The 27619-nt window shown below is 39.5% G+C and overlaps 2 protein-coding genes across 4 annotated transcripts in view; one reads left to right on the top strand and one right to left on the bottom strand.

Annotated features, from left to right (window-relative positions):
• Positions 1-4883: 4883 nt before the first annotated feature.
• Positions 4884-19413, top strand: si:ch211-157c3.4 (uncharacterized protein LOC561592 homolog). Its single transcript, XM_036590353.1, has 5 exons — positions 4884-5023; positions 14126-14181; positions 15145-15249; positions 15335-15509; positions 17436-19413. Exons 2-5 carry the CDS (start codon positions 14145-14147, stop codon positions 17548-17550), a joined length of 432 nt encoding a protein of 143 aa, XP_036446246.1. The 5' UTR covers positions 4884-5023; positions 14126-14144; the 3' UTR covers positions 17551-19413.
• A 1949-nt stretch (positions 19414-21362) lies between these two features.
• Positions 21363-27619, bottom strand: part of usp7 (ubiquitin specific peptidase 7 (herpes virus-associated)) — a 36705-nt gene continuing 30448 nt past the window's right edge. For 2 of the 3 annotated variants that reach the window (XM_036589477.1, XM_036589478.1), the window contains exons 26-31: positions 27240-27340; positions 26880-26979; positions 26591-26710; positions 24923-24994; positions 24700-24790; positions 22609-22966 (exon numbers count right to left, since the gene is read on the bottom strand). In XM_036589477.1, the coding sequence (XP_036445370.1) occupies positions 22860-22966; positions 24700-24790; positions 24923-24994; positions 26591-26710; positions 26880-26979; positions 27240-27340 (591 nt within the window). In that variant the 3' untranslated portion in view covers positions 22609-22859. Of the gene's footprint in view, positions 22967-24699; positions 24791-24922; positions 24995-26590; positions 26711-26879; positions 26980-27239; positions 27341-27619 lie in introns of all 3 variants that reach the window. The other variant, XM_036589476.1, reaches the window with a different exon arrangement.

The following is a 27619-nucleotide window of genomic DNA, read 5'->3' as shown; positions in this document are numbered from 1 at the left end:
TCCATCTAACATATTCCACCCAGCCAGCCTCTCTCTATTACTCCCAATTCCTCCCTCACTCTGCCTCACCTGAGCAAAGCTGCATCTCATTTACCTGCCTAACCCTAAAGCCTTTTATCGGGGAGCACAGCTCCGGTCCTGGAGGGCCGTCATCCAGCACAGTTTGGAAGTTTCCCTTCTCAAACACACCCACTCAACCTGGCAATTAACAGACGGTGTGTTCCGGCGTGTTGGAGCAGGTAAATCACCAAACTGTGCTGGACACTGGCCATCTAGGACCGGAGTTGTGCACCCCTGCACTATAGAAACTCTCTCTCTTCAGACCCCTTACACAGCACTGTACTTCACCATGTGCTTTTGCTCTGCGAAATTCTGCCTCCTATGATCCTGTATCTGTGTTTATTTCTTGTATTCTGCTTGCTTTTGTTTGTTACCTTAGTTTAGCCCCTACGCTGCAAAAATGGTATCTTATCAAGTAAAATTATCTTAACCCTTGTGTGGTGTTGGTGTGTGTGTTACTCAGTGGTCTGCTGGACCCACTGCATTATTGTGTTTTAAATCAATACAGCCATAACAATTTATATAAAAATACCAGATGTTTAAAATATCACAAGTGGCCAGCGTAGGGTTCTCCTTTAGCAGCTGTAGCCAGTCAGCAGCCTGTCCATGTTGTCCACCCTCACACACACACACACACACACACACACACACACACTAACAGCAGGCCATGTAGGAGGAGAACAGAGTGAAGGACACAGCACCTCCACACTTTTACTCCCCGCGGGTTCACCAAACACCACATGTGTAATATAAATGTGTGGGGGGTGAACAGAGTGAAGACACTGAAAATGGGTTATTTTATATGTAGAATCTGAGGTTGAAATAATAAAAAACCATCATTTATTTTTTTAATGTAATATTTCTCCTGTTGAGATTGTTATAAGTTTAATTTAAGATTATTTACCTTATTACTAGACATTATTTACTTGTTTTAAGTCATTTTATAAGGTAAATTTATCTCACTATATTTCGGATAATTTTGCTTGTTGTAAGAAATGAGCCTGAAACCAGCAAAATTATCTGCCAGTATAGTGAGATTAGTTTACCTGATAAACTTTCTTAACAAGTAAAACAAGTAAAAAGTGTCTAGTAATAAGTTAGATAATTTTATAATAAGTGCACAACCATCTCAAAATAGGAAATATTAGATATATTGACTAGTTTTAAGATCATTTCACTTGACAAGATCACGTTTTTGCAGTGCACGTCTTGGTTTTTGCTTTGTTTACTTTCTGGTTGCTTTTTATGTTCCATTTGCTCCGTTTTCACTCTGGTTCTGTTTGTTGCTCATTCCTTGGTGTTTGTATTGTAAATAAACGTTACAATCTAGGTTAAGCCGTGGTGTGTGTACTAAACAATCTGCTCCTTTTATTTGCCCAAACTGGGCCGGTGTGTTTCAAAAATGTCCACTTTTGAAAGAAAGTAAAACATTGAAAATAACCTGCGTAACGTACAATGTCAAAAAGATACTCATGCAGGATAACGGCCCACCTGAATGTACATCTGAGGAAGAAGTAGATTCGGTTTCTCATCATCATCATCCTGTACAAACTCCAAGCTCCAAGTGCAGTTATGGTTTGGCTTTACAGTAAATAGACACTGTTCTTACGAGGGGCTTCATCCACCATTTCCCAACCACTAGTCCCTCAACAATGAACTCAATAATTAAGAGTAGTGTCCACATACTTTTGGCCATGTAGTGTACATCAAGGTAAAGTACCTGCACGACACCCCTCCAGCCAACGCTTGGCATTGTGCATAGTCCTGGTCTTAGGCTTGTGTGCAGCTGCTCAGCCATAGAAACCCATTTCATGAAGCTCAGGTCTAAAAGTTTGCGTGATTTACTGCATCATAGCTTAGCTATTGTTTTCATGGACTCCATTCCAAAATAATAGCACTTACAGTTGTCTTGGGCAGATCCAGCAGGACGGAAATTTCACAAACTGACTTGTGCTAAAGGTGACCGTGCCACGTTTAAAGTCCCTGAATTCATCAGTACGACCCATCCTACTGCCAGTGTTTGTCTATCAACATTAAATGACTAATTTTATCCACCTGTTAGCAACAACTGCGGCTGAAACACCTGAACTCAATAATTAGGACTGGTGTCCACATACTTTTGGCCATATAGTGTATGTGAATTTTCCGTATGGTTGCTTGGCAGCAATAGCTGTAAACAAACTACATATCATAATAGAAGAAGTGTTTATTTTGATTATTATTGATCAACTCAAATGAACTGAATACTTTGTTACAGGTGTTTCAAGGCACAGTAAACAACAGGCTCTCCAGGTTTATTGCATTATTACTGACGTTACACCAGAACAGCATGATTATAATTTTTCACATTGTTCTCAGTGGTGCAACATACACAAGTGCTGAATGGGACAGTATAAACAAATACTAAAGTGATTAACAAGGGTAGAGGGAGGGCCCACGCCTACTCTACGAGCGCACAGCCTGCTGAGGAGCAGAAACTCTTCTGCCCTTTTTTGGAATGTAGAACAGAGAGAGGTTTGGTGGAATGCTGCAGGACAGGCTGGACCGCGGTGGCAAAGGTGTGTCACATACATCGCGGCGCGTTGGCCAGCTGTAAGCCCACAGCTGACAGACCCACACTGGCACTCTGTCTACACGCCCTGTCTCCTCCCAACACTGTCACTGACGACCCAAGCTATAGTAGCCCACCCCTGGAGGCAGAAGGGTGTGGACATCTCGCCCCTTCCCCCACCAAACACTGTCGCTAAGGCAGCTGAGGAATCTCGCGGCTCAGAAAGCTTTCGAGAACACAGTTACGCTCACTTTAGTGAGGGAAGCGAGTGCTCAGCCACAGCGAGAGATTCATGCCCTCGGCTGGTGGAAAGGCCCGAAGGCCATATCTTAGCGCAGGATCGCAAACAACCAGTTCTGTGAGGTATGAAAAATGTGAGAAATGCTTGTGGAAACTGATGCGCAGACTTTGTATTTAAAGCTGCACTATGTAAGATTATTTTGTTAACGTTTAAAGAAGCAGCATTATTAAAAAAACAGGCTGAAATGCGGTGAACGGAGTCGATTCGATGAGTTTTTCACACCACGTCGCACGTCTTTATGCATTAATGTCGCATACGCAGACTAAAAAAGATGATGTTTAGGTCTCGAATGATCTCAAAATCAACATTATACTGCTGAAGATGTGATGACGATAGTAGATAATTCACTCAAATCCTCAGAAGATGCGTTCTTTACTAAGTTTTGACTGAGTTCTCTTTGAATTCTCTTTCAATCGTTACATTCACCTACTCAGGGAAGGGGGCCGAAGCAGAACCCATGCTACAAAACACTGGGTGCAGTTACACATTTCCACCAAAGAGGGCTCCAAATCCCTAAAACGTACATAGTGCAGCTTTAAGAACATTAAAAATGGCATTGAATTTTAGTGCAGCTATTTATTTATTTAGATTTAAATAATAAATCTAAAAATAAATCTAATAAATTTAAATCTATTCGATAAAGTCCAACTTAAAAATAACTACTGCACACTCATTCAGTAATTTACATACAAGACTTTTGGGTGGTTCCTGTTTAATTATGTAGTCGATTTTGTATTTTACAAAGGGGTGGCACGGTGGTGTGGTGGGTAGCGCTGTCGGGCCTGGGTTCGATTCCCGGCCGGGTGACCAGGTGCTCTGGTTTCCTCCCACGTCCAAAGATATGCAGTCAGGCCAATTGTACACGCTAAATTGCCCCTAGGTGTGTGTGTGAATGTATGTCTGCCCTGCGATGGACTGGCGACCTGTCTAGGGTGTTTCCTGCCCTCCGCCCAATGACCGCTAAGATAAGTTTCAGCTGCCCCCGCAACCCAGAAGGATAAGCGGCTTAGAAAGTGTGTGTGTGTGTGTGTGTGTATTTCACATGAATCAAGAAATTCCAAACCCTAAAATGAGATCTTACAAATAAAGGCTCCCAAATGGTTCTCCACTTTTTAAACTTTAAAAAGGTTCTACATTAAAAGGCACTGTGTTAATGTGGCAGCTTGACTTTTAAAGGGATATTCTACTGATTTCTCAGAATGTCAGTATAATAATATGACTGGGATGTAAACAAAAAGCAAAGCCATTCAGAGCGGTTTGGTGTGAAATTCTCTGTTCTAGAAAAACCTGCAGAGTCAGAATTGTTCACAGTGGTGGTGATAGGAACCAGGCGTCCACCTCTAAAAGCTATGAGACATTGGTTTACAATAGTTTTGAGAAGATTTTGGCATAAATCACATTTTTAAAAAATCCAGTCATGGTGGAGGGATACATGTAGGGTGCTGTGACGCAAAATAGTCCCCAAAAAAAAGAAAACATATTTTTCAGATGTATCACTAATTTACCATCTTCAACGTTCCATATAAACTCAGGAGACTCGTGTTGGTTCACTGGTGGTTCTGGATAGTAAATAAAAGGCCTATATTGGTGTTGTAGTCATGGCGACCCCTGGTTCCTATCACCACCACTGTAAAGACATCTGAACCATTTCACACCAAACCACTCTGAATCACTCTGTTTACATCTCACACACTGAGTTATGCAGAAATAACCCTCATTCATATTCATGGTCATATTCAGAGAGTCTGATCCAGACCACAGTGTCTGAAACCAGAATGACACACTGGACATCCTTTGCTGTGAAAATAAACACATAGCTTCCATAACTTACTTAACGCTATGACTAACAGTTCTGCCAGTTTCAGGTGCTGATAAAACGCAAAACCCCAGAGGAACAGGTTATTCTGAAGATCTTCCAGAAACAAAGGGCGACGACTTCCTGACTGGGTCACATGCATATTCATCAGGATGATGTTAATGCGTGTGGCTGAGAGTGGGGAGGAGTGCAGGTGAGGCGATGAAAAGCTACAGCAGAGCAACCTGTACTGCACCACTTCCAGACACACTGACAACAAGAGCGACAGCAGCAGCAGCAGCTCCAGTGCGGCGAGGTAAGAGCACCTTAACTCTGCCTATTCTCCACTAATGCTGTATTAGCTGACAGAGTCTGCTGTTATGTGGCTGATTATGAAGATTCAAGAGGACTTTGATGTGTTTAAGGCAACATATGTGTGCATATAATTCAATAACAAGGACACTGTTAATACTTATAATGAATGTATAACTATAAGCAGTATATAATTGTTGTGAACTTCAGCTCAGTCTGTAAAACCTTCACTGTACGATTCTGAACAGTTGGTGAGATCTGAAGCGCAGATTTACAGATCAAAGTTACCTTTAACCTATAAAACACAGAGATAATTACCACAGGGCTGGGACTGACAGCTGGCGCTCCACCACACCTTGTTTCTTACTGTATTGTATTTCACTTGTTAAATTAACAAGGTGGCACCCGGTTAATGATACGAATCTGTTTAGACACTTTCTGAATCTCGGGCTGATAATCTCATCGATGTTTTAAAGGGTGTGGGTGACGCTCTGGAGCAGGGCTGAAGGGTGAGATCTACAGCTGGTCATATCAAAGGCCACACTTGATTTGGTATTTGATGTTGTCCAACAAAAAGGTCGTTAAACAAGGACTCGGGATTTGTAGACATTCGGAATAAATGATGTTATCAAACACCAACATAAAATGACAGTATTATCGATATACTTCTGCTCTCTAATACTCGGTAAGGTAATATCTGAAATATCTTTTAGAAGACGGAAAAAGTTCCTAATTTTGATACGTGTCAGTGTAACAAGAATTCTGGTCCATTTCTGTTGGTCCGAACATCATGAAATGTTGATCACAGCTGCCATTTTTACATGATTTTTTTTAATGTAAAAAACTTTGTAACATAACATGTTTTCATATGACAGTTAAGATATCCAAAAATCGAAGAAGTAATAATAAGAAAAATAGAAAAATAATAAATGTCTTTTTTAAAATGTCACATGCTGTAATGCAGTATATCATACTTTAACAGGAAAATATATAACAGATTTTCCCATATACATATTTATATATATGAGAAAAAAGTACTGAATGGATGTTAATGGAATGGGATGGAAGTCATTTTGAAGCACTTTTATTGGTCCATTTGTCATAAGCTGTCAATAAACTAATCAATAAAAATGGAGAGAGGTTTTCTGAGAGTGACAAGTAAAAAAAAATATATATATATATATATTTATCACTGCTGTCGGGAGAAAACCTTGTATCTCCATTTTTGTCGTTTTTCAGTTTTTATCATAATTTGAAAATACCTGTTGCTCTTTACATTGTGTGTAAATTTCATGATGAATGGACCAAATTAAACGACACAAAATGACTTGGAAAAAATTCTGGTTCCGTTGACTTACATTAAAAGTAAAGTAGGTTTTTTCCTTCTGTTTTAGAGATACGAACTTTTCTTCCAACAACAGCGACATATATACATATATTTATGTGTATATGTGTATATATATATATATATTTCCTTCTCCTGTTTTAGAGATACAAAGTTTTCTTCCAACAACAGTGACATACATATATATATATATATATACATAATCTAAACCGCTTATCCTTTTGGGTTGCGGTGGGGTGCTGGAGCCTATCCCAGCTGTCATTGGGCAGAAGGCAGGATACACCCTGGACAGGTCGCCAGTCCATCACAGGGCAGACAGACAGACATACACCCACAGGGAGAACAGGCAAACCCCCACAGAAAAGACCCTGGTCACCCAGCCGGGAATCGAACCCAGGCCATTCTTGCTGTGAGGCGACAGCGCTACCCACTGCGCCACCGTGCATATATATATGTCGCTGTTATTGGAAGAAAACTTTGTATCTCTAAAACAGAAGGAAAAAAACCTATTTTACTTTTAATGTAAGTCAATGGAACCAGAATTTTTTCAGTCATTTTGTATATATATATATATATATATATGTATATTGTGACTTCTGACTTACTTCTACTGCTACCCTATTCCCATATACATATATTATATCTTATAGAAAGTGTGTATATTTGTATGTGTATGTAGAAAAAAAAATCTTCATTTTTGTCCTTTAATTTGTGTGAAACTTGGACCAACATAAATGCGGTTCAAACAAAATGAACTTACATGAAAGGTAAAGAATGTTTTTGCTCTGCTCCTGTAAACTTGCGATTTTGGAGACCTTTGTTCCATGTTGGACAGTGACGACATGTACACGAACCACTGACTGATGCCTCGGATGCCACGAATTCCACTTGATTACAGATTCCAGTCACAAGGAAGTGGAATCTACCCCTAAATAGGCCTGTAGGCCTATAAAGTATTCTTCAGAATGACAATGTAAAAATCAGTGAAAGCTAAATGTGATTAGATCTGTACGTAAATCAGTTCTGTGATCGGAAGCAGCTCTGCGCAGAATTCGGAAACTTTCAGTGCTGTCCTTTTTAGGCCCGTTGAAGCAGCACGATCTCCGACTAGCTCTGACGAGGAACGTCCTACACAAACCTCAGCAGCTTATTTCATTGTCACGGAAATGTGTGACCATTTCTAGTCTTGTTATCATTAACAGTGATGAATGATGATTTATTTACAGTCAGTTATAATGTATCTGGCTCTTTTTGGAAAGAGATTTTAAATTTGTGTGATTAAAGTGTGCTTTGCCTGGTCAAACAGAGCTGAACCCCAAAAAAGGCCAAGAAACTTTTATTTCATAAGCTGAGAATAGCTCAGTTGACACTATAATCCATGTAGAGAGCGAGTAATAAGCCTTAGAGTGAAATACGTCTGGGAGGTTAAGGGATTAAATAAAATGATAATAATAAAACATCAACATCAGTGTTGAGAGTGAAGTATCTAACAGCTGTATGCACTTCTACAGAGCCGCTTCAGTGTTTCTTTAATTAGCACAGAGCCCCCGGAGGACCACTCTTCCCCTTTTGGAGTGCCTTTCCTTCTCTGTCACACCTTATTCTGCTAAATATCTCATCACCAAGCCCTGCTTTGGTGCTGTTAAAGCAGGAGAAACCTTAAAATGATCAATCCCGGATCACTGCATTCGGTGAAAGCTTGGTTTCTTGGTTGATGCCAATCTAAAGTGACAGGGTTACAAAACATCCCACGGAGCAGCATTCCACTCTGGGCTTCTGGTAGACGCCCGTTTCCCAAGGGCTAGGCTAGTGAAATTTTTGTCTCCGCTCGTCATCATAGGCGTTCACTGACTGTTCATTCATAGTCCAGCTAGACTCAAACGCCTCGTCCCTTTAGAGATCTTAACTTCTTCAGGTATTTCTGAAAGACGTTTCTATGTAGGTGAAGGATTAGACAGTGACTGTGCATCCTGAAGTAGGACCAGTCGTCCTGTACACAGGTACTAAACTGTGACGGGGGCAGTGCCCCTCTTGTCGCCTGGGTGGGACCCTCAAGGCTACATAATTGGGTAACACTTTACTTGAGGGGTGTCTACATAACACGTTCATAACATCTTACATAAACGCTTCATAACCTGTTAATGAATGTTTAATTCAACACTTTATGAAGTATATATGCTTTACATGATATTAAAATGGACTACTATGTCATTTTGCTGAGATACAATTTTCAAAATAAAATTTCTTATATTTTATTTTTAAATAGTACATTATTTTCAGTAAAACGCCTCATTTCTGGACAGCCAAAATAAAAATGACCTCGCTTTATCCCTTTGGTCATTGAGTGCTTTGACACTCTGTCATGTTTCACCTTCTTATTAATTATGTTTTTTTTTCTTAAGCATTTGTTGCTTTGCATGTCACTTTACTACATGGACAATAAATTACGTAAATATGCTTATAATCAATCATTTGACCAAATCTTAGTATGAAGGTGTGCCTGAGTGTCAAAGTGTTCATTTTTACTTTGTCTGTCCAGAAATAAGGCTTTTTAATATACTTTTCAAAATAAAAAATGAGAACTTTTATTTTGAAAAATGTCTCTCAATGTAAAATGACATAGTAGTCCATATTAATATCATGTAAAACATTATGAATGTTGATTTAAACATTCATGAACATGTTATGAAGGGTTTATGTTTATGTTATGAATGTGTTATGTAGTCACCCTTCAAGTGTTACCCGTAACTGTACCATAATCCACTGAAATGATATGTTCTAAGCTGTACTGACTCCACACACCCCGTCTCGTCTCCAGGCTTTTATTTTACTGTTCTGTTTAAAACATTCGGTTATGAAAAGGTACAAATACGAACTTTTCACCTGGAAAAACTTATTTAAGGTTCACAATCAGACCTTAAAATCCACTGTTGGAGCTTTGAGGGAACATTTACATTGTTTGTACCTTGATGAGTGATAAATGTACCTGAACAGAACCTTTATTTCTAACAGTGTAAGCCGCTTCAGCAGCCCAGCGTTCCTCCACCCAGTTCAACTCACAGCCTCTTAATGAACCAAATCAGGTGTCATTTTGAAACTAACTGTGTTATACACACATCATTGCTTTCACTCAAAACCGTGTCCTCATTTTTGCCATTTTTTACTTTTTTGCATAGTTTGAAGTCCAGCTACTCTTCACAGTGTTCAAATTTCCTGAAGAACAAGCCAACAGAAATGGTCCAAAATGACTTGGAATAAAATATTTTTATATCAACTTCCATTTATACGTTTATAATGTTTTCTCCTTCTCATGTAAAGTTACCTTTTTGGAGGTTTTGTTCTGACAGTGATGATATTGTGGTGCTCAAGAGAGATTCTGCACAATTCATGGTGCTTTATTTTCCAGCTGTTGTTGGCCACAGCCACGCCGCACCAGAGCAGAGGTTTCCTTTACAGCCTGGGGTGATTTTGAGCCCCGCCCTCTACAATAAGAGTCCATAATAACATGAACCAAGTGCAATAAGTGTTAGAGACCACAGCCCAAAACTAACAGGCCAAAACACACTACAATAGTCTGTATGCCAGTGTATGTGACATGTGGGGAGACTTTAGTGAAGGGCAGCTCTCAAGGCTACACAACACCAGCATATCGCTGTTGTCGGAAACCTCGTATCTCCAAAATGGTAACTTTACAGGAGAAGGAAAAAAATGACTTCACTTTTAATGTTAGTCAATGGAACCAGACTTTTTCCAAGTCATTTTAGGGCCTTTATTTTGGTCCATTCATCATGCAATTTACACACAATGTAAAGGGTAACAGGTATTTTAAAATGATGTCAAAAACTGAAAAACGTCAAAAGTGGAGATATGAGGTTTTCGATAAGCCTAATGGCATGACATGGACATTTGTAAAGGCTTTTCAGTTGTCACATCATTTGTTGGTGTGAAAAGACATTTAAATGGGCAAAACAGTCTTCATGACAACTGGTGCTTGTTGGAATACGCCTTTATAAAAGTCTATGTTGGTTGTCATTAAAAGCTCATGCAGATGTCCCAAATGCTGTCCTTCAGTAAAGAGTTAGGTCTTAACATTTATGGGTTACATATCGCTGCTGTCGGGAGAAAACCTCGTATCTCATGATGAATGGACCAAAAGAATGGAAAAATGACTTGGAAAAAAGTCTGGTTCCATTGACTTACATTAAAAGTACAGTATGTTTTTTCCTTCTCCTGTAAAGTTACCATTTTGGAGATACAAAGTTTTCTTCCGACAACAGTGATATATGTATTAGTACCAATGTTTAAACAATGGAAGAATCAAAGTTACACATTTTCCCCATTTAGGGCAAATATAGAAGATCTTTAGTTTAGCTATGAGGCTAATTTAATAGACGTCTACGTCACCCAAAACAAGTTACATTACTTGTGAGCTCCAGTGCAAAAACTAAAGAAACTTCAGACACCAATCATGTCTCGGCTGATCCTCTTACATTTGGAGTAACTATATTTTCAGTGAACTGTGTCTTTAATATTTAATATACTGATGTAGATAGTAATATTCAAGCTTAATTTATAACGAGAAATCACATTTAAATCACAATCACAGTATTTAGAGAATTAGTTGGTGTTATAGCACATAGACAAAAATTGCAGTTACACATTTCCACCAGAGAGGCCTCCAAATCCACAAATCTTACATAGTGCAGCTTTAAAATACATGCCAACATATGCATATACATATTCAGTTGTGTGTAAATGTATAGGCGCCCCTAGTCGAATCCCATGTTGTTGTTGAAGTGTAAATAAGTTAACACATCCTCTGCAGAGAGCACATGCACATTTTAATGTTACTGTTACTATTTAGTCCAAAATGTTTTTTATGCTATGTTTTAATATTTCCAATATGTTTAACAGCACATGATCAGGGGTGTTTGAACCTTTGCACGTGACTATATGCATATATGTAAATTATTGCTGCTGTCGGAAAAAAACTCTCCATTGGTTCCATTGACTTACATTAAAAGTAAAGCAGGTTTTTTCTTCTCCTGTAAAGTTCTCATTTTGGAGATACGAGGTTTTCTTCTGACCGCAGTGTTATGTATGTATACCACAATCTTGTAATTCTTGAAATAATAACACAGTAACTTAGCACTGTGTTTCCTTTGCTAACTTATGGCGAGTTCGGACAGTCTGCCATAATTGTAAGGTCATAAAATGTTCACGTCACCAAATTGTAATTACCACTTGTATGAGCTCGGGTGGTCATCGCCAATGAGTGCATTTATTATGGACCAATGACATCATTAGGTGTTGTTGGTTGCTTAATGATAAGGCCGTTCTGTTCACCACAAGCAGAACGGTAATGTATGAACATCATGACAGAAAGTACTTCTGTTAACTTGGTAGCATACAAAGTTTTCCAGCTGGATCTGCTGTGATCCACATGGTGTTAGAGAACGTTCAGGCTAGTTCACAACTCCTAAACCCTGGTGGATTTGGTGGTGATGACTTTGTCAGCCGCTCTAGCGCATCTGAGAGGTACAGAATGAGGCAGAACAGAGGAAAGCAGACAGGAAGGACATCTCAGTCAGGCCAGGCCTGAATCAGCCAGTAAGATTTCCCCTCTAAAAAGCCTGCACATGCTTACAAACCTCTAAACGGACCTTTTCTCTTTTTTGTGATTAATTTCTTATTATTTTCTAATTAAAGAAGCCAAACGACCCCCATTCTGACCCCGACCCACATCCACATGGGACCGAACAGAAACTGATCATACATACAACACAGGACACATGAAAACTGAGTTACACCATTTACGTCCTAAACACAAACCAAAACACATCGTACAGTTAACAAGCATAAGAGTCTTCAGTTTAGATTTCCCATGAATCCACGTATGAAGAGTCTGAGGGGCTGCACTGCTGACTGCTGCAGTAAACGGACCTTTTCTCTTAGATTTGCTGAAATATATGTTTTCTGTTCGGGTCTCCAGAACAGACTGTACTCAGGAACGTGTGATGAACTTCTCTATTCTCATCACCAAGTGCTTCAAACATGACAGCACAACTGATCACAAAACTGCTGCCACGCTTAAAACCCTTAAACTCATTCATGACACCAGAAACAACAAATGGTTGAAATATTATTCTAATATAAGCAGTTTTTTATGTGCATCCAATTAAGTTTTTTTTATAATATTTATATTTATAAAAATAAAAAATACAATAAAAATATAAAAATAAAGAAATATAAAATAAAAAAATAAAATATTTATATTTGTAAAAGCTGTTTTTTTTTATTTTTCTACATCATACGAGCGCAGCTGCTTCCCTTTACACTGTAAATGCGATAATGAATGGACCAATAGAAAGGCTCCAAAATCAGATGGAATAAAATCTCTTCATATGAACTCGCATTAAAGGTTGAGGACCTTTTCTCCTTCTCTTGTAAAGTTTCTATTTTGGATTTTTTTTTATTTGGGCAGCAGTGATACGTAAACTGTATTTATGAAATACAAAATGTATGAAAATAGCAACTTCCCTTGTACTCTGTACTGTAGAGTTTGGAAGGAATCCATGTATTTCAAATGTATCTCACAAAACAGTTTGCTTTTTTTCCTTGTTATTTATTTTAATATATACTGCTGTAAGATTTTTCCAGGGTATTTATATATTATTTGTGGTTATTTTCAGATCTGTGTCCAGCAACTATTGGATTTTTTTAAATGATGTTTGATGTTTGTGCGCCCTCTGGTGGTGGAGGTCGTCAGAGCAGTTCAGATGAACAGCAACAGAGATGAAAAATAATCCTGTGTAAATGATGTGACTGAATGATGAAGACTTACATTCTACACAGTCTACACTCTTAAAAAAGAGGGTTCTTTAGGGTTCTTTAGTAATAAAAATGGTTCTATATAGAACCATAAACACTCAAAGAACCCTTTGCATGATTAAAGGGTTCTTTGCATCATGAGAAGAATTGGAGGATGTGCTGTGGATGGTTCTATATAGAACCTTTTTGAAATGGGTTCTATATGGCACCCAGTGTCAGGCATATAACAATAAAACCTTTTTGGGTGCTACATAGAACGCTTTTAAAAAAGGTTCTATATAGAACCATCCACAGCACATTCTCCATCTACCTGAAGAACCTTTTCATGATGCAAGGAACCCTTTAATCACGCAAAGGTGTCTTTGAGTGTTCATGGTTCTATATAGAACCATTTTCTTTACTAAAGAACCCTTGAAGAACCATCGTTTTTAAGAGTGTTCATATCATCCTGTTTAGTTTGGCCTGAAAGCAGCTACACGAAGAAAATCACACTCAGTCTTGTGCAAATTTTGGTCAAATTCTATGTTTTGCTGATTTTCTAAGTGTAAATAAGTGTAAATAAGTGTGAATAAGTGAACACGTCCTCTACAGAGACACACGTCTGCACATTTTAATGCACAATTACTGTTTATTTGCTAAATTTAACATATTAGGAACAATTAACCATAAAATGTGGCCTGCGCTAAAGTTATGGCACAATACTGTATGTTTTATTCTTCCCAACATATAAAATTCAGTAAATAAACAGTAACTGTGCTGTAAAATTTGCAGGAAAAATACCAGATTTAAGTGTTTTCTCTGTAGAGGATGTTTAAACTTCTCTTCACTTAGAAAATCAACTAAACGAACAATAAAGGAAACAGAAAAGCATCAGTAAACAGTAAACAGTAAACAGTGGGTGAGACTGATCTCTTCTCTCTGTCCTTCCAGAGAGCCATCCTGACACAAAATGAGTGCCAAAGACCCGCCGCCCTACGTCATACCAGGTCAGTTCATCAGACTCACGCTTCAGGTTTAGAGCCAGCCTTAGTCTAATTCTGGACTAAGAAGGAACGACTGGGGTTTGATTCTCTGTCCGAGCTACACACCACGCTACACTAATGAGAGTCTTCAGGCTGACTCACCTCATCACAACAATTACGCTCTGGATAAACGTGTCCGTCAAACGCAGAAACATAGATATGATACGCTGCAAAACAAAGAAGACATTTAAGAAGTGAATGAAGCCGCAGATGATTCTGAAAATAAAAGGGTTTTTAAGAAAAAGTCTGTTTAAAAAGTGGAGAAATTGTTATTTAAGGCAGATGAAAATAAAACAGTATGTTAATTACGATTTAACAACTTCCTGTTGTTCTGAAAATATTTAAAATACCAAAATACCTTGGAATACAATTAAAGTAATTAAGTAATAAATTATATTAAATAAATAAATACATTAAAACAAACAAAGAAAAAAAAATTAACTAATTAAATGAAGCTGTATTTGATTCTAAAATGGCTTAATAACTGAAATGTTTCATGTTTTAAAAAAGTGGAAAAATTGTTAAGGCAGATAAAATTATCACAGTATATTAATTATAATTGAATAACTTCTTGCTGTTCTTAAAATATTTAGAATACCAAAATACCTGAAATACAATTAAAGTAATAGATAGATAGATAGATAGATAGATAGATAGATAGACAGATAGACAAATGGCTTAATAACTGAAATGTTTCATATTTAAAAAAGTGGAAAAAGGCAGATAAAAAAATATTACAGCATGTTAATTACAAATTAATAACTTCTTGTTGTTCTTAAAATATTTGGAATCCCAAAATGCCTTGGAATATAATTAGATACCATCACAGAAAGTTATTATTCTGCATTAAAAATAGTAAAAACCCTCAGTATGACGTTCTGTTGTGAGTGTAGTTCTGCTCATCATGCTCCCCTCGTGTTTTCACAGTGGAGGGCAAAGGGGACAACGTGAAAGTCTACAAGGTGCACACGCCGTTCAACCCGGGTTCCTCCACCCATGAAGACTATCAAATCAAAACCCACGCCACAAGCGGTGAGTCAGAAAATCTGAGAACAGACACTGAGATTCATCGCTCAGTGCTCCCCTCACTGAACCTGCCCCTTTCTCGCTCTCGCAGTTCAGTCCTCGTCGGCTGATGAAGGCAAGAATAAGTTTGTAAGCTACGACTCGGAGCTGGGCCGCACACCGGGGATGACCACCTGCACGACCTGCCGTGAGCAGGTGCTCACCAACGTCGACTACAAAGTGGGCGCCTTCGCCTGGCTCATGTGCATCCTGTTCATCCTGTGCGGGTAAGAGCGGCAAACATGACCTTTTCTTAGCTTGATAGCTCTTATTTCTGAGCTCTGTGTGTGTGACGTGTGTTGAGCTGCTAGTGAGCAATGAGGGGTGAGAACTGCTGTGAAAACTATGCACACTTCTCCACGAAAACGGCCTGTACAGCTGAATGTAGCCCTGTGATCCAGTTATCTGTGGTGTAGCTCTAATTCTAGATGGATTTTTATCAGTCAGCCCATGTTATAAATCTATTTCTATCATCCTATCATGTCCAAAAATATCCAGACAGCCCTTCTTAGTGGATTCAGCTACTTTACAATGCACCCACAGCTTGTATAATCTCCATAGAAAAGCACTGACCAATAAAATGGGACGGTCTGGAGAAACGGCATAACAGCCTAAGGTCACTATGCCAAATGCCAAGGCCTGTGGAGCAGTAGAGCTGTGTTCTCTGGGGTGATGGAGCTCCAACCAATACCACTGGGATGAGGTGGAGTGTCCAGAACTGACCATCCAACATCAGTACCTGACCTCACCAAATAACTTGAAGAGAGGAGAATTACCACTCTGTAAAGTCATCTGGGTTTCTCAAACGCTAGAGGGCGCTCCTGAGTCCAAAAGGAATAGGTTGATATATAGGAGTTTAAAACGGCGCCTCATGTAGGTTCATAACACAGTGAGCACAAACAGCCAATGAGCTGTTCTGCTCACCATCCAATCAGCACTCAGAAGCAGTAATGCCAGCGTTCTGCTGCCCAAAACCTGTTTGCTGTAGAAAAAAAGAAACTTACAGGCAAGTTGACTTTGCTTTATTAGTGAAATAAATCCACATACTTTCTAAAATTAAACAAAGTTTCTAATCACCTGCCCAGATCCTATTTTAACTTTTTGTTTTAAGCTGTTTAGTCAGAGCCGGTTTATGAGGAGCCTGGCCACTTCTTATTTCCACCGTTATATCAAAAACAGGACTGCTAAACAGCAGAGGGCGCCTGTGAGGGAGTCCTCAATGAACGGGAGTGAATAGAGCTAAACGGCTAAAATGAAAAGTTAAAATAGTTTCTAATCACTGAACCAGAACTTTCCTTTAATTTTAGAAAGTAGAAGGATGGATTTCACTAAAAAAACAAAGAAAACTCACCTGTATGTTTCCTTTTTACTACAGCAAACGGGTTTTGGGCAGCAGGACGCTAACGTTACTGCTACTAAGTGCTGATTGGCTGGTGAGCGGAGCAGCTCATTGGCTGTTCACGCTCACTGACGTCATGAACCTACATGAGGCGCCGTTTTAAACTCCTATAACTCGAGTTTAAAAGCTCTTAAAAATATAACAGCGGTGTTTAAATGTTTTACGCTGTTCTGTGTTTAGTAAAATATATTTTTTCGTATTTAAAATGTTTAAGCATTTATAAACCATGATTTTGCTCAAATGCTCCATCTTAACTCCTTCATTTTGGACTTTGATATAATGAGGGAAATAGGAAGAGGCCGGGCTCCTCATAAACCAGCTCTGACCTCACTGGCTGAATGCAATCAAATCCTCACAGCAATGTTTCAACCCTGCTGTGTTTCTATTGTTTCCTATTATAAGGAAATTGTAATGTGTTTTGGCTTTTTATGGGTTGATCTCACAACATAAAGGGACCAATTGCTGATTCTAGATGATCTGGTGGCTTCCTAATAGGAAGGTGTTCCCCAGTAAACTAGTGGCCTCTATTAGAAACCAAACCCATTTAGGTTTCTAGAGGTCCTTTTTCAGCAGGGAACATCTAGTTTAAAGCCTTCCAGAACAGTAGAGGCTGGTACTACAGCACACACTCACTATTACAACGCAAGAAACGCTGCCTGAGGAGGCGTCTACATACTTTTGGACATACAGTGCCGTCCCGTCCCGCAGTCACACCAGGACTCAGTGTAACTCAGGGTTTGTCTGTGTGTTTCAGGTTGGTGATCGGCTGCTGTCTGATCCCCTTCTTCGTCAAGCACTTTAAAGACGCCTACCACTCGTGCCCCAGGTGCAAACGGATTCTCCACGTGGAGAAGAAGCGATGCTGCTGACCCCAGCCTCCCGTCTGAGCTCATCACTGTCCCGCTGCTTGCAAACTCTGCTCTGAAAGCACAGCTTGTGAGAATGCCACGGTTGCAGACAGACCATTTATTCAGTTTTATATCATAGAGGCTGATGGTCATCATGGGGTGACCTACCAGAATGTATTAAAGTAGGGGTGGGTAGTTAAAGCAGAGGGTTGGTTGGCACAGTGTTCACTGTCTGCTGTATATTCCAGCCATTCTACAGATCTGTGGTCTCCAAATCTTGTCCAGTAGGGCCTGGTTCAAACCACAGTTCGTCCTACTACTGTTCCAGCTAATCAGCCTCTTTCCAAGTCCCTGATTGGCCGGATCAGATGTATTGGAGTTAAGTAAGGGGTGGGACAGCTTAGTGGATAAGGGTTGGAGACCACTGCTGTAGATCAGGATAACTCAAATAGCGGCAGATGAAAGCATCTTAGCTTAAAAAAAAAGTGCATTCAGGACGAAATTCATGTTGTGCCAACCAGCCCCAACATGGGTCCTGCTTATGGGGATGTTTGGCACATTAACCTATTGAAATCCCAGATTTATTACACAATAAGGCTTATTATTCAGTTACTACAGAGACTTCAATGCAAACAGGTTGGGCTATTCTTAGGTTATAGAAGTGTGTAATAAACATTGCCATGAAAGGGGTTAAAAAGCTCAAGTTTCAAAAAAGAAATAATCCAAGGTTTTAATTTAAACCAAACATTTGACAGCAACCAAATAACATTTTTGGATCAGTTAAATATCAGAAATGTTGATTCATCTTAGTGGCTTCTATTGAACAAGAAGAAAAACAATAACAACACAAAACTGGGCCACTTTAACATTAAATTTCTTTTATTAGCTTGTATTAAAACATCACAGTTTAGTTATTATTAATAATATTTCATTTTAGCAAATTAGTCTTTTAAAGCTAAATCTCACTAAGTAAACTATAGAAAGTCATGTTTTACAACATACCTCACTTTTGAGCTCTAGTGTTTTATTTTAGACCAGAAAGCCCCAAAAAGAGACGGGCAGAACCGAACAAACTTCCTGTGCTGATAGACGCTGATGTTCCACTGCAGTTCTATAAGAGACCTCAGTTCACTCCAGTTGATATTAGAGTCAATATTTCATTAAAGAAACGTCACTTTTGTCCGATCCCTGTTTTTGGCGACTCAGCCACCTCTGATGCTGATGCTGCATCGCTGCTCTGCAACCCTGGCATTCGAAGAACCCTTTGCTTTAACTCACCTATGTCTTGTTTGTAACGAGCATCTGCAAATCAGGAAGTTCAGACACTGTGATGAACACTGATTATCTTCGCCGTTGATTCTGAGGGGTCAGGGGGAGGGGGAAAGATGCTTGGGTTGGGTTCGTTAACATGAATATTAATGATCATATTTATGGCCAACCCTGGTACGGAGCAATGAATTTTATGAAAATGAAAGTAAGCTACTTCACATGTTTACCTCATATGATCCAAATTGGCCACACCAGGGCGGGTCATCAACTGTTTTTATCTGTCAACACAAACTGGGCGCTAGTATTTTAGATTTTTAGATTTGAAACTGTTCTTTAGAAACAATCTAGTTTAGATTTAGGTCAGAGGACACGTCCATGCTTTGTACATAATGCTATATCTGTTTTTTTTTTGTCTATTATTGTTCTATGACAACCTACACATTAATGTACCATTAGACCTGTCATATAATTAAAATTCATTTATGAATTGTCATTTTAGAATTAGTTCTATATCTACTCTAGCATAAACAAGGGACTTAAGAGCAGAACTGCTGAGTATTACGGCCAGAGAGCCTAATGCAATCAGTGAAATGCCAATTAAAAATGTTAATTTCATATCTGCCTCATTGTCAGTCACTGATGCATTACCTTGTATTGAAATTGGCTTGATTTAACCGTGTCTCATGATAGTGGATCGACTTTTTAGCAGGGCTACATCGTCATGTCAACATAGAAGTCTAACCTGCTCCATGGCTGATTAAAGCTTCACTATATAAGTTTTGGGGATTTGGAGACCTCTCTGGCGGAAATATCTAATTGCAAGCAGTGTATTTCAGAGCCCTCCCTGAGTGGATGAATTAGGTGATTGTGTGCTGAAAAAGAATTCAGAGAACTGTCAAAAGGTAAAGGATGTTTCTGAGGATGTTTCTGAATTATCTACTACCTAAAAAGGTGCTTTTTGCCTGTGCTATACAAACAATTAATTCTCTGAATACTAAATGTAATTTAAATGCGATTATTAGTTATAAATTAAGCTTAAGGCCTTTTTTTAAACCCTAATCAGAGCAACACATTCATTTTGACATGACGACTGAACGTAAAATGCCAGACTGCCAGTTCGCGAGCTCTGTGTTACTGTTAAAAGTCCCAGATTAAAAATCGCAGCTCTTGCAAATTTAAAAATGTACTTAAATTTATACATAAAAACAATCATTCAGCCCCGAAAAGGACTGGAGGGTTCACCTTCACCATAAGGTCGGTGGAAGAGCTGTTCATGACGCATAATCTCAAGTTTAACCGGCCCTGGTGCAGGTCAGGCGTCCAGGATATATTGCCATGGCTGAGAAAGTGATCCACCGTTTACAAAGCAAACATGGGTTAAAAAGTCTGACCGCAGATCAGATTCTTCCATATGTATGACTTAAAATGGGTTCTAGATCAGCCCGCCTACTCGAGGTGGTTTGTGGACACAGGCCCGAAATTAGACTGAACTAGGTTTTTGAGGCTACATTCACATTACAAGCCTCATTGCTCAAATCCGATCTCACTGTCAGGATGGTTCACATTGATGTTAACGAACCGGCACATGCGCACATCCTTCTCAGTAACGTCACGTGAATGAATCACGTGAATCACCAGCACAAACTAATGAGCAGAACGAGCTTCGCTGAGAAGATAATTAACTCTATGTTCACATTACCAGGTTGAAGTGGCGCAAATCCAATTTTTTGCCCTAATGTGACTCAGATCTGATGTTTTCAGGGCTGTGTGGACACAGCAAATCTGATCTTTTCAAATCCAACCTGAGCCACATTCATATGTGGTGCTAGACCTGGTTACATATCCAATTCATGGCCATGCGACCTTAATGTGACGCTCAGATCGGAATTCATGTGCTCTTTTCCACTGTGCCATCATTCAGCGTTACCATGGCAGCAGCGCCCAACAGAAGTTAAAGCCTGTAAATGGTGGAAAAGCAGCTCATCTCACCTTTTTCTCCTTCGTCTCGCTCTAATAATGAAGCTGAGAGCTGATCAGAGTTAATGATCTTCTCAGCGAAGCTCGTTCTGCTCGTTAGTTTGTGCTGATGATGCACGTGATTCGTTCACGTGACGTTACTGAGTAGGATGAGCTCATGAGGGTCATTTCAGGACGCCGGTCTGTCACATTAACGACAGATTTGATCTCTTACCTAAACGAGTGTGAACCATCCTGTCAGAGAGATCGGATCTGAGCAAAAAATCGGATTTGAGAAATGAGGCTTGTAATGTGAACGTAGCTAAAGTGGCTCAGGTCGGATTTGTAAAGATCAGATTTGTGTCCACAGCCCTGAAAACATCAGATCTGAGTCACATTAGGGCAAAAAATCGGATTCGTGCCACTTCAACCTGGTAATGTGAACGCAGCCTAAGCTACCTTTAAGAAGAGATTGTACTTGGTGAGATCGGCCCCAGGTTGGTTAACACGTAGCAGCTCAATATGCAGCATTTTGCATCCAATCTGTGTAGAAAACCGGCTTAAATTTACTGTTTTTGGGGACCAAAACGTTCCACTGATAAGTGCAGTAGCTTTTATAGAAAATTTTATTCAACATACATTTTTCAGCAAAAAGGCAATATACAGGAATAGGTGTCGTACACTGCTGCTACACGGAGGAATTAGACTGGAAAAAAAAATAAATCAAATTAAAGATGTGATCTGCAGGTCATTTTTGTACTGCACTTAAACAAGACAAACTGTTGCAAGTAGTTAAGGAAGGGGGAAAAAAAGTAATAAGAGACAAAATAAAACGGAAAGTCAGTGTCCAAAATAAAACTACACACAATGAATATGAACATCTGAATTGATCTGTACCCAACAAAGTGTGTCTTTAATTTTACATGTCCATTCTTTAAATATACAATTTTAAATGTTGTCTTTACAAAGCCAACTATGCACTAGGGAGCTCCCCTCCTGTGCTTACAAAACAAAAAGAGGAAAAAAATAAGAAAAAGGAAAAACAAAAGAAAAAAACAAAAAAAAAACCCAAAAACAAACAAAAAAAAAAAACCCAAGGATTTTAATCGGTTCGTTTAATGCTGGTTTCTCTATGTCCTGAACCAGTCGACTGAATGTCTGCAGCCTCCTGCCAATGCACACTACAGTGAATGTGGAGCCTCTAGCAAGCAGCCCCACCCGCCTCCCTTCGGAACGATGCCACGGCTAAGCAAGAGAGGAGCGTGGAGGAGGGCGGAGGGAGAGACGGGACGCAGGGGGGTGTTTGGGGTAGATGGGGGGGCCATGGGCCAAATAACAACCAAAGATCACATTTTCCAGCTGAGAAACGTGGAATCTTTGATATTTAAGTGCCAACGTGCAAGATGAAATACAGACAATTTATTTCGTTTCTGGTTTCTTTTTTCTCTTAAAAGGGATGCAACGGTGGATCTTTATTTCTTTATATCATACAAGATTTCCAGAAAAGAGACAAACTGAACCCCTCCGATCAAACTAAGTGAGAAAAAAAAAAAGTGTAAACATGAAAACTGCCTAGTTGCACTAAGGGACAAGAAAATGAAACCACTTCAGGGCAACTAGCAAGCTATAACCATCTGTGGTGCTTCTGTGTGTGTTTTTTTTTGTATTTTTTATGTTTTTTGGGTTAAAAGGATCGAAATCCTTTTCTTATTTGCAAATGGCAAATGTTCTTTCGTCCATCCCCCTCACTACGCAGCAGCTTTCTTTCCGTAACAATTCTTAAAAACAAAATTAAAAGGAAAAACAAAACAAAACAAAAAAAAACTGAAACGGTCTAGAAGTTCATACTGTTCCCCCCAGTTTGTTAAAATCCAATTCATTCTTCCAGACAAAATAGGCAGTCAATAGAGAAGCCAAATCAAAGAGCTTCTAATGAAAAAGAAAAAGAAAAAAACAAAAACGAAACAAAAAAAGAGCGGCAACTCCGTTTTGCTGAAGACTTCATACATTGGGCCTGTGTACCCAGACAGCAGGTGGTAAGAGTGGTGCACACAAGACGTTTGGTTAAAGTCTTTTTAGTAGGGTCGGTTAGGGTGGAGAGCTTGTCAGTTGTGGATCTTGATGGCCTTTTCCAGGTACGTGTAGCGCCCTCTCTTTGGAGCCTTGTTGAAGTGATCGAGACCCAACCAAGGCCTCGGGTGGGACATGTTTCCTGGTGAGGAAAAAGAAATGCATATATTTATATTTAAAAGCCCAACATTGAAGCACTTCGGACTCAGGGTTACTTGCGCACACACGCAACCCCAGATGAACAAGGTGACAAATCTCACCAACAATGCAAGTAAACTCAAATCTCACACGTATCAATGTCTATTTTATTCAACAGGCTGGCTCAAAGTTATACATGGCTATACAGCAAGGTCTGAAAAGTCTGAAAATAAACAGGTTTAAAAGTTTGATCAATTTAAAACAAAGAGAAGTTATGACAAGTAGAATGAAGCATCCAAGATCCTGCACTATTTCTGGGTCATCAAACTTAAGCAAACTTGGGAAGCTTGAGCTCACGCTGTAAATAATGCAGGAGTGGGACACAAATACTCAGAAGTTCTTATGGACTTATGGACCCCATTGTATACGCTGACATTAGGGATGTAAAAGATACATAAAAGATTAACTGACACACCTGTCGACCAATATCACCAGTTAAAACCCCATAAATCTACTTTCTGTTCAATAAACAGCTTCTATTTGAAGAAGTTTTCTACTGTATGCATGATTGAGCGATGGACAACTGGTTCTGCCAGACACACCTAAATCAAGCACGTAGCCCAGCGGTCAGCAACATGCGGCTCTTTTCCTGTCCTGTTGTGGCTCCACAGCTGAATCAGATTAGTAGGTAAAAATAAAATAATCCTCCTTTACAGTAAAATAAAGCTCTGCTGATCGTTCAACACAGTTTAACAATAAATGGTCTTAAACTCTGGAGTTAATGTAGAACTGCTAATTCACCCTTTAACCCTGAAGATCAGCGCAGACTGCTGGTCACCATAGCAACACAGACAACAGTCTCACCTAGCCAGTAGCTAACGAAACGGCAAAGAGAGAGATTTAAGACGAACATTGATAATTTAGAGACGAATGGACTTATTAGTGTTTATAATCCCTCCAGCTGGTTTCCTGATACGTTTAATCTGCAGTGAGAAACTGACAAACACTAAAAAGTCACGAAGCTGAAGTCAGTTTCTCATTCGCCAGCTTCTTGTTCGAAATTTCCCGTTCCACCTTAAATGGTGCAGCAGTTACATTCTGGCACCTCAGGCGCCATTTAAGGTGGAATGAGAAAATTGAACAAGAAGCTGGCGAATGAGAAGCGACTTCAGCCTCGTAAAAAGTCGAACATTGAGACACATTTTACAAGAAACTGTTCAACTTCTGTGGAAGAGTTTCCTGCCGGAGATGCGAGAAAAGCTGCTATAGCTGAGCTAAAGCTGAAAGCGGAGCAGTAAGTCTGTGTTTTTGTTTATATTTTTTATCCTATACTAGCACATCAGCACATACTGAGACATATTTACAGCCAAGATGGTAAAATGTACATAAAATGTTGTGGCTCCCAAGGTGGTTTTGTTAAAACGACAAAATGGCTCTTCTCAACATTGGGGTTGCTGACCCCCGACGTGGCGGAAAATAATGGGGTTAATTTACCTAAAATACACATGGGGTCCTTAATATTTCATTTTTCTTAGAAAGGTCTCTAGAAATAATGACAGGCTGTATCACTGTCAGTTTCTTAAAGATCTAATGTAAAATTCCGATCAAATAAAGTGCAACACAGTAGAAACTCGCTCATCCTGTGGGAATTTTCCCACCATCTGACGTTCTGACCAGCCGACGATGCTCAACAGATGAGACATTATAAAAGCACATTACGAATGAAGTTCGACAAACCTGGCTGCGGCTCGAAGTCCTTCAGATTCACTTCATAATCATCCTCGTTGATGTACTGATGCCGACCCATCATCACAATCGCAAACTTGAACTGCAGGAAGAACACAAATCGATCAAGATCACAGAGCATGAACAAGCTACTGCTCGAAACTTCGTCAGTAATCCTGATTTATTAGTTATTAGAAAAAATTTTATTAGCTGCATTTCTTGTGGCTCAGTCTACCTTCTCAAACTCTTTCTCCTGGATGTCCAGCATGCTCTGGATCCTCCTCATGACCTCTCTGAAGGGCTCCGCCTGACACAGCAAAGCAAGGGGTAAGCATTAGTCATCACTAACTTTCTATAGACTCCCAACGTGCATCGACTACTCATAACCAGAAATGAGAACTCGATCAGTGGGGCTGGGGTGGGGGTGGGGGGACATGTTCAGAAACCAATTCCTTGTAGTGGGAAAGGGGAATATCTGAGATTTTAACACGAACAATCTGGTGGATTCTGGTACAGACTAAATTACAGGGGTAACTGCTGCCCAAATTAAATTAATCCACTGAGATCGACAACTACGTAAACTACTGTTTTCTAGGTATTTTGATCACTTATTAAAGACCCCTTATTAAAGACCCCGTGCTCACAATACCACACAATACCACGCATCTTCTTTCGAGACCTCACATCTACTGTAAACAGAGGCCACTTTGCCCATCTTTGCTGGCTCCAACATTGCATGTTGTGCTTGGACACCAATGACTGTGACTTGCAGTGTAATCTATAGTTCAGGGGTCGGCAACATGCTCCGGAGCCACATGCGGCGCTTTTACTGCCCCCTTGTGGCTTCACAGCAGAATTAGATTTATAGTAAAAATTAAAATCCTTCTTTGCAGTAAAGTAAAGCTTTAACAACAGTTTTAACAACAAATGGTCTTAAAAGCTGGAATTTTGCTTATATTTTTTAGCTTATACAAGCACACCAGCAAATTGAGACATTTACAAGATGTTAAAACGTTAACCCAATAAAATAGACATAAATGTTGTGGCTCCCAAAGGGGTTTGATATTGGTTGAAACAGGACAAAGCTCTCATGGCGATTACAGCAGTTCACAGAAATCAACGAAATCGATTTCGGACAGTAACAGTGAAGCTGGTCGTTTTGGTTTTGGTTGTATTTCTCCTAATGTTCAAAAAGCTCTTAAAGAAATAAATTTTAATACGCAAAAATGAACCCACTCACGAAAAATGGCTCCTTTCACTTTTCAGTAACGATATATTACTCCGGATTGGCCAATAAAAATTAAATACTATATCTGTAGTAGGGCTGAATGATTTTGGAAATATATATAACTATATATAATATAAATATATATACATTTTTCTGACCGCCGTTGTGATTATGATTTTAACTGCGACTTTTTTTTATATACATTGAGGTTTGGGCCTCTTTTGGGCTAAGAAGACCAGCAGGCTTACCACAGTATCTCAGCTGGTGTTAACACAATATCTACATAACAGCCTGTTCATTGGGATTGTGATGTCACAGCACATTGATGATTGGTTGGTTCTGATTAGTGGAATTAACCTAAAAGCAGTTTGCCAGCTCCATGTTATTAGGTTGAATTTCCTTTATTTAAAACTTCCAACATATCAACGTTGTTGATAACAGGCTGCAAGATTGTAATAAAAATTGCAGCTCTTGTGATTTGAAAATTGCACTCGATATAAAGACGATCAATCTTTCAGTTCTAATCTGTAGTTTGGCTAAAAAATGACTTGTGCTGTGTTTGGGGAAAGAGGACCCTTCCCTTTCTACAATAAAAGCTCATCAAATGTAGTCAGAAGAACGGCATATCCATCATTCAAAGCAGTGAATTTGTTTGTATACATAACCCTCACACACCTGACGGATCTTCAGCAAGAATGGAATACCAAAAGTCCCGAAGACCTCCTTGTGGAAATGTGCAACTGGAATCAGCAACTCATTTTCCTTATCCAGGTCGACCTGATCAAGAGGGATTTCCTAAAACAGAAAAAGGGATAGTCTAGTTCAGACCTGCTCATTCCACACAACAGCCTCTGGGAGAAAAAGGCAGATTTAACACAAATATTTACTGAGCATTTTATGGGGTAATAATGCTTTATTCGTATGAGGAAGAAGAGCCTCAGAGGAGCCGCACATAAGCTCTTACCTCTATTCTGAATGTTCGACTGGCTGCAGGAGATAAACATTCTAGCAGTTCGTCCTCTTGGTGAACCCCGATAATTTTGTAGCTTACAATTTCTAACAGCCTGTGGGGGAGAGAAGAGAAAAGGAGAGACTTTAACACAGATCTAAAAACAGAGTACAATAAAAGGCTTAGAAAAGGAGTGATAACGGCATCAAGAGCTTTCACCGTTGAAGCAGAACCTATCCTCCCTCTCGCCGTCGTTTTTAGACTCGAGTGGTTTAGTAAACCTTTTTCAAAGTGCCCTCTAAGCAAAGCCTAATCTGAGAAGGCACCAGCATAAACACTAAACTAAGCAAAAGGTTGCAGTACAGCGCAACGAACCTCAGCTTCTCCGAGCCTTTGTCAGAGAGCTCCACGGCTTTTTTACATTCTTCCAGAAGGTCTCGAACACAGCCATGCTTGTCTGGGTACAGTGTGATCTCCTGGTGGGGAAAGAGAGCATGAGAGAATTCACCATCAACAAGTTAGGAAGAGCAATAAAGCTTAGATGAGTTTGCTCCATCTCCACTGAAGAGGGCCGCGTCCCAGCACGCTTTAATACGGTTCCATCTTAGCTTAAACACATCTGATTAAACTCCTCGATTAGCAAGGCTAAAAGGTGCACTCACACCTGATTACAGCTCCCATAGGACTTGCTAATTAGGAGGTTATCTTCCCACTCAGGTCTCTTTTGCACTTTGTAATTGGTCTCCAAAATATTT

This window comes from Colossoma macropomum, unplaced genomic scaffold (assembly GCF_904425465.1).
Source record: "Colossoma macropomum unplaced genomic scaffold, Colossoma_macropomum, whole genome shotgun sequence".
NCBI classification, from domain to species: Eukaryota; Metazoa; Chordata; class Actinopteri; order Characiformes; family Serrasalmidae; genus Colossoma; species Colossoma macropomum.
This window is presented reverse-complemented; position numbering and strand designations above follow the sequence as displayed.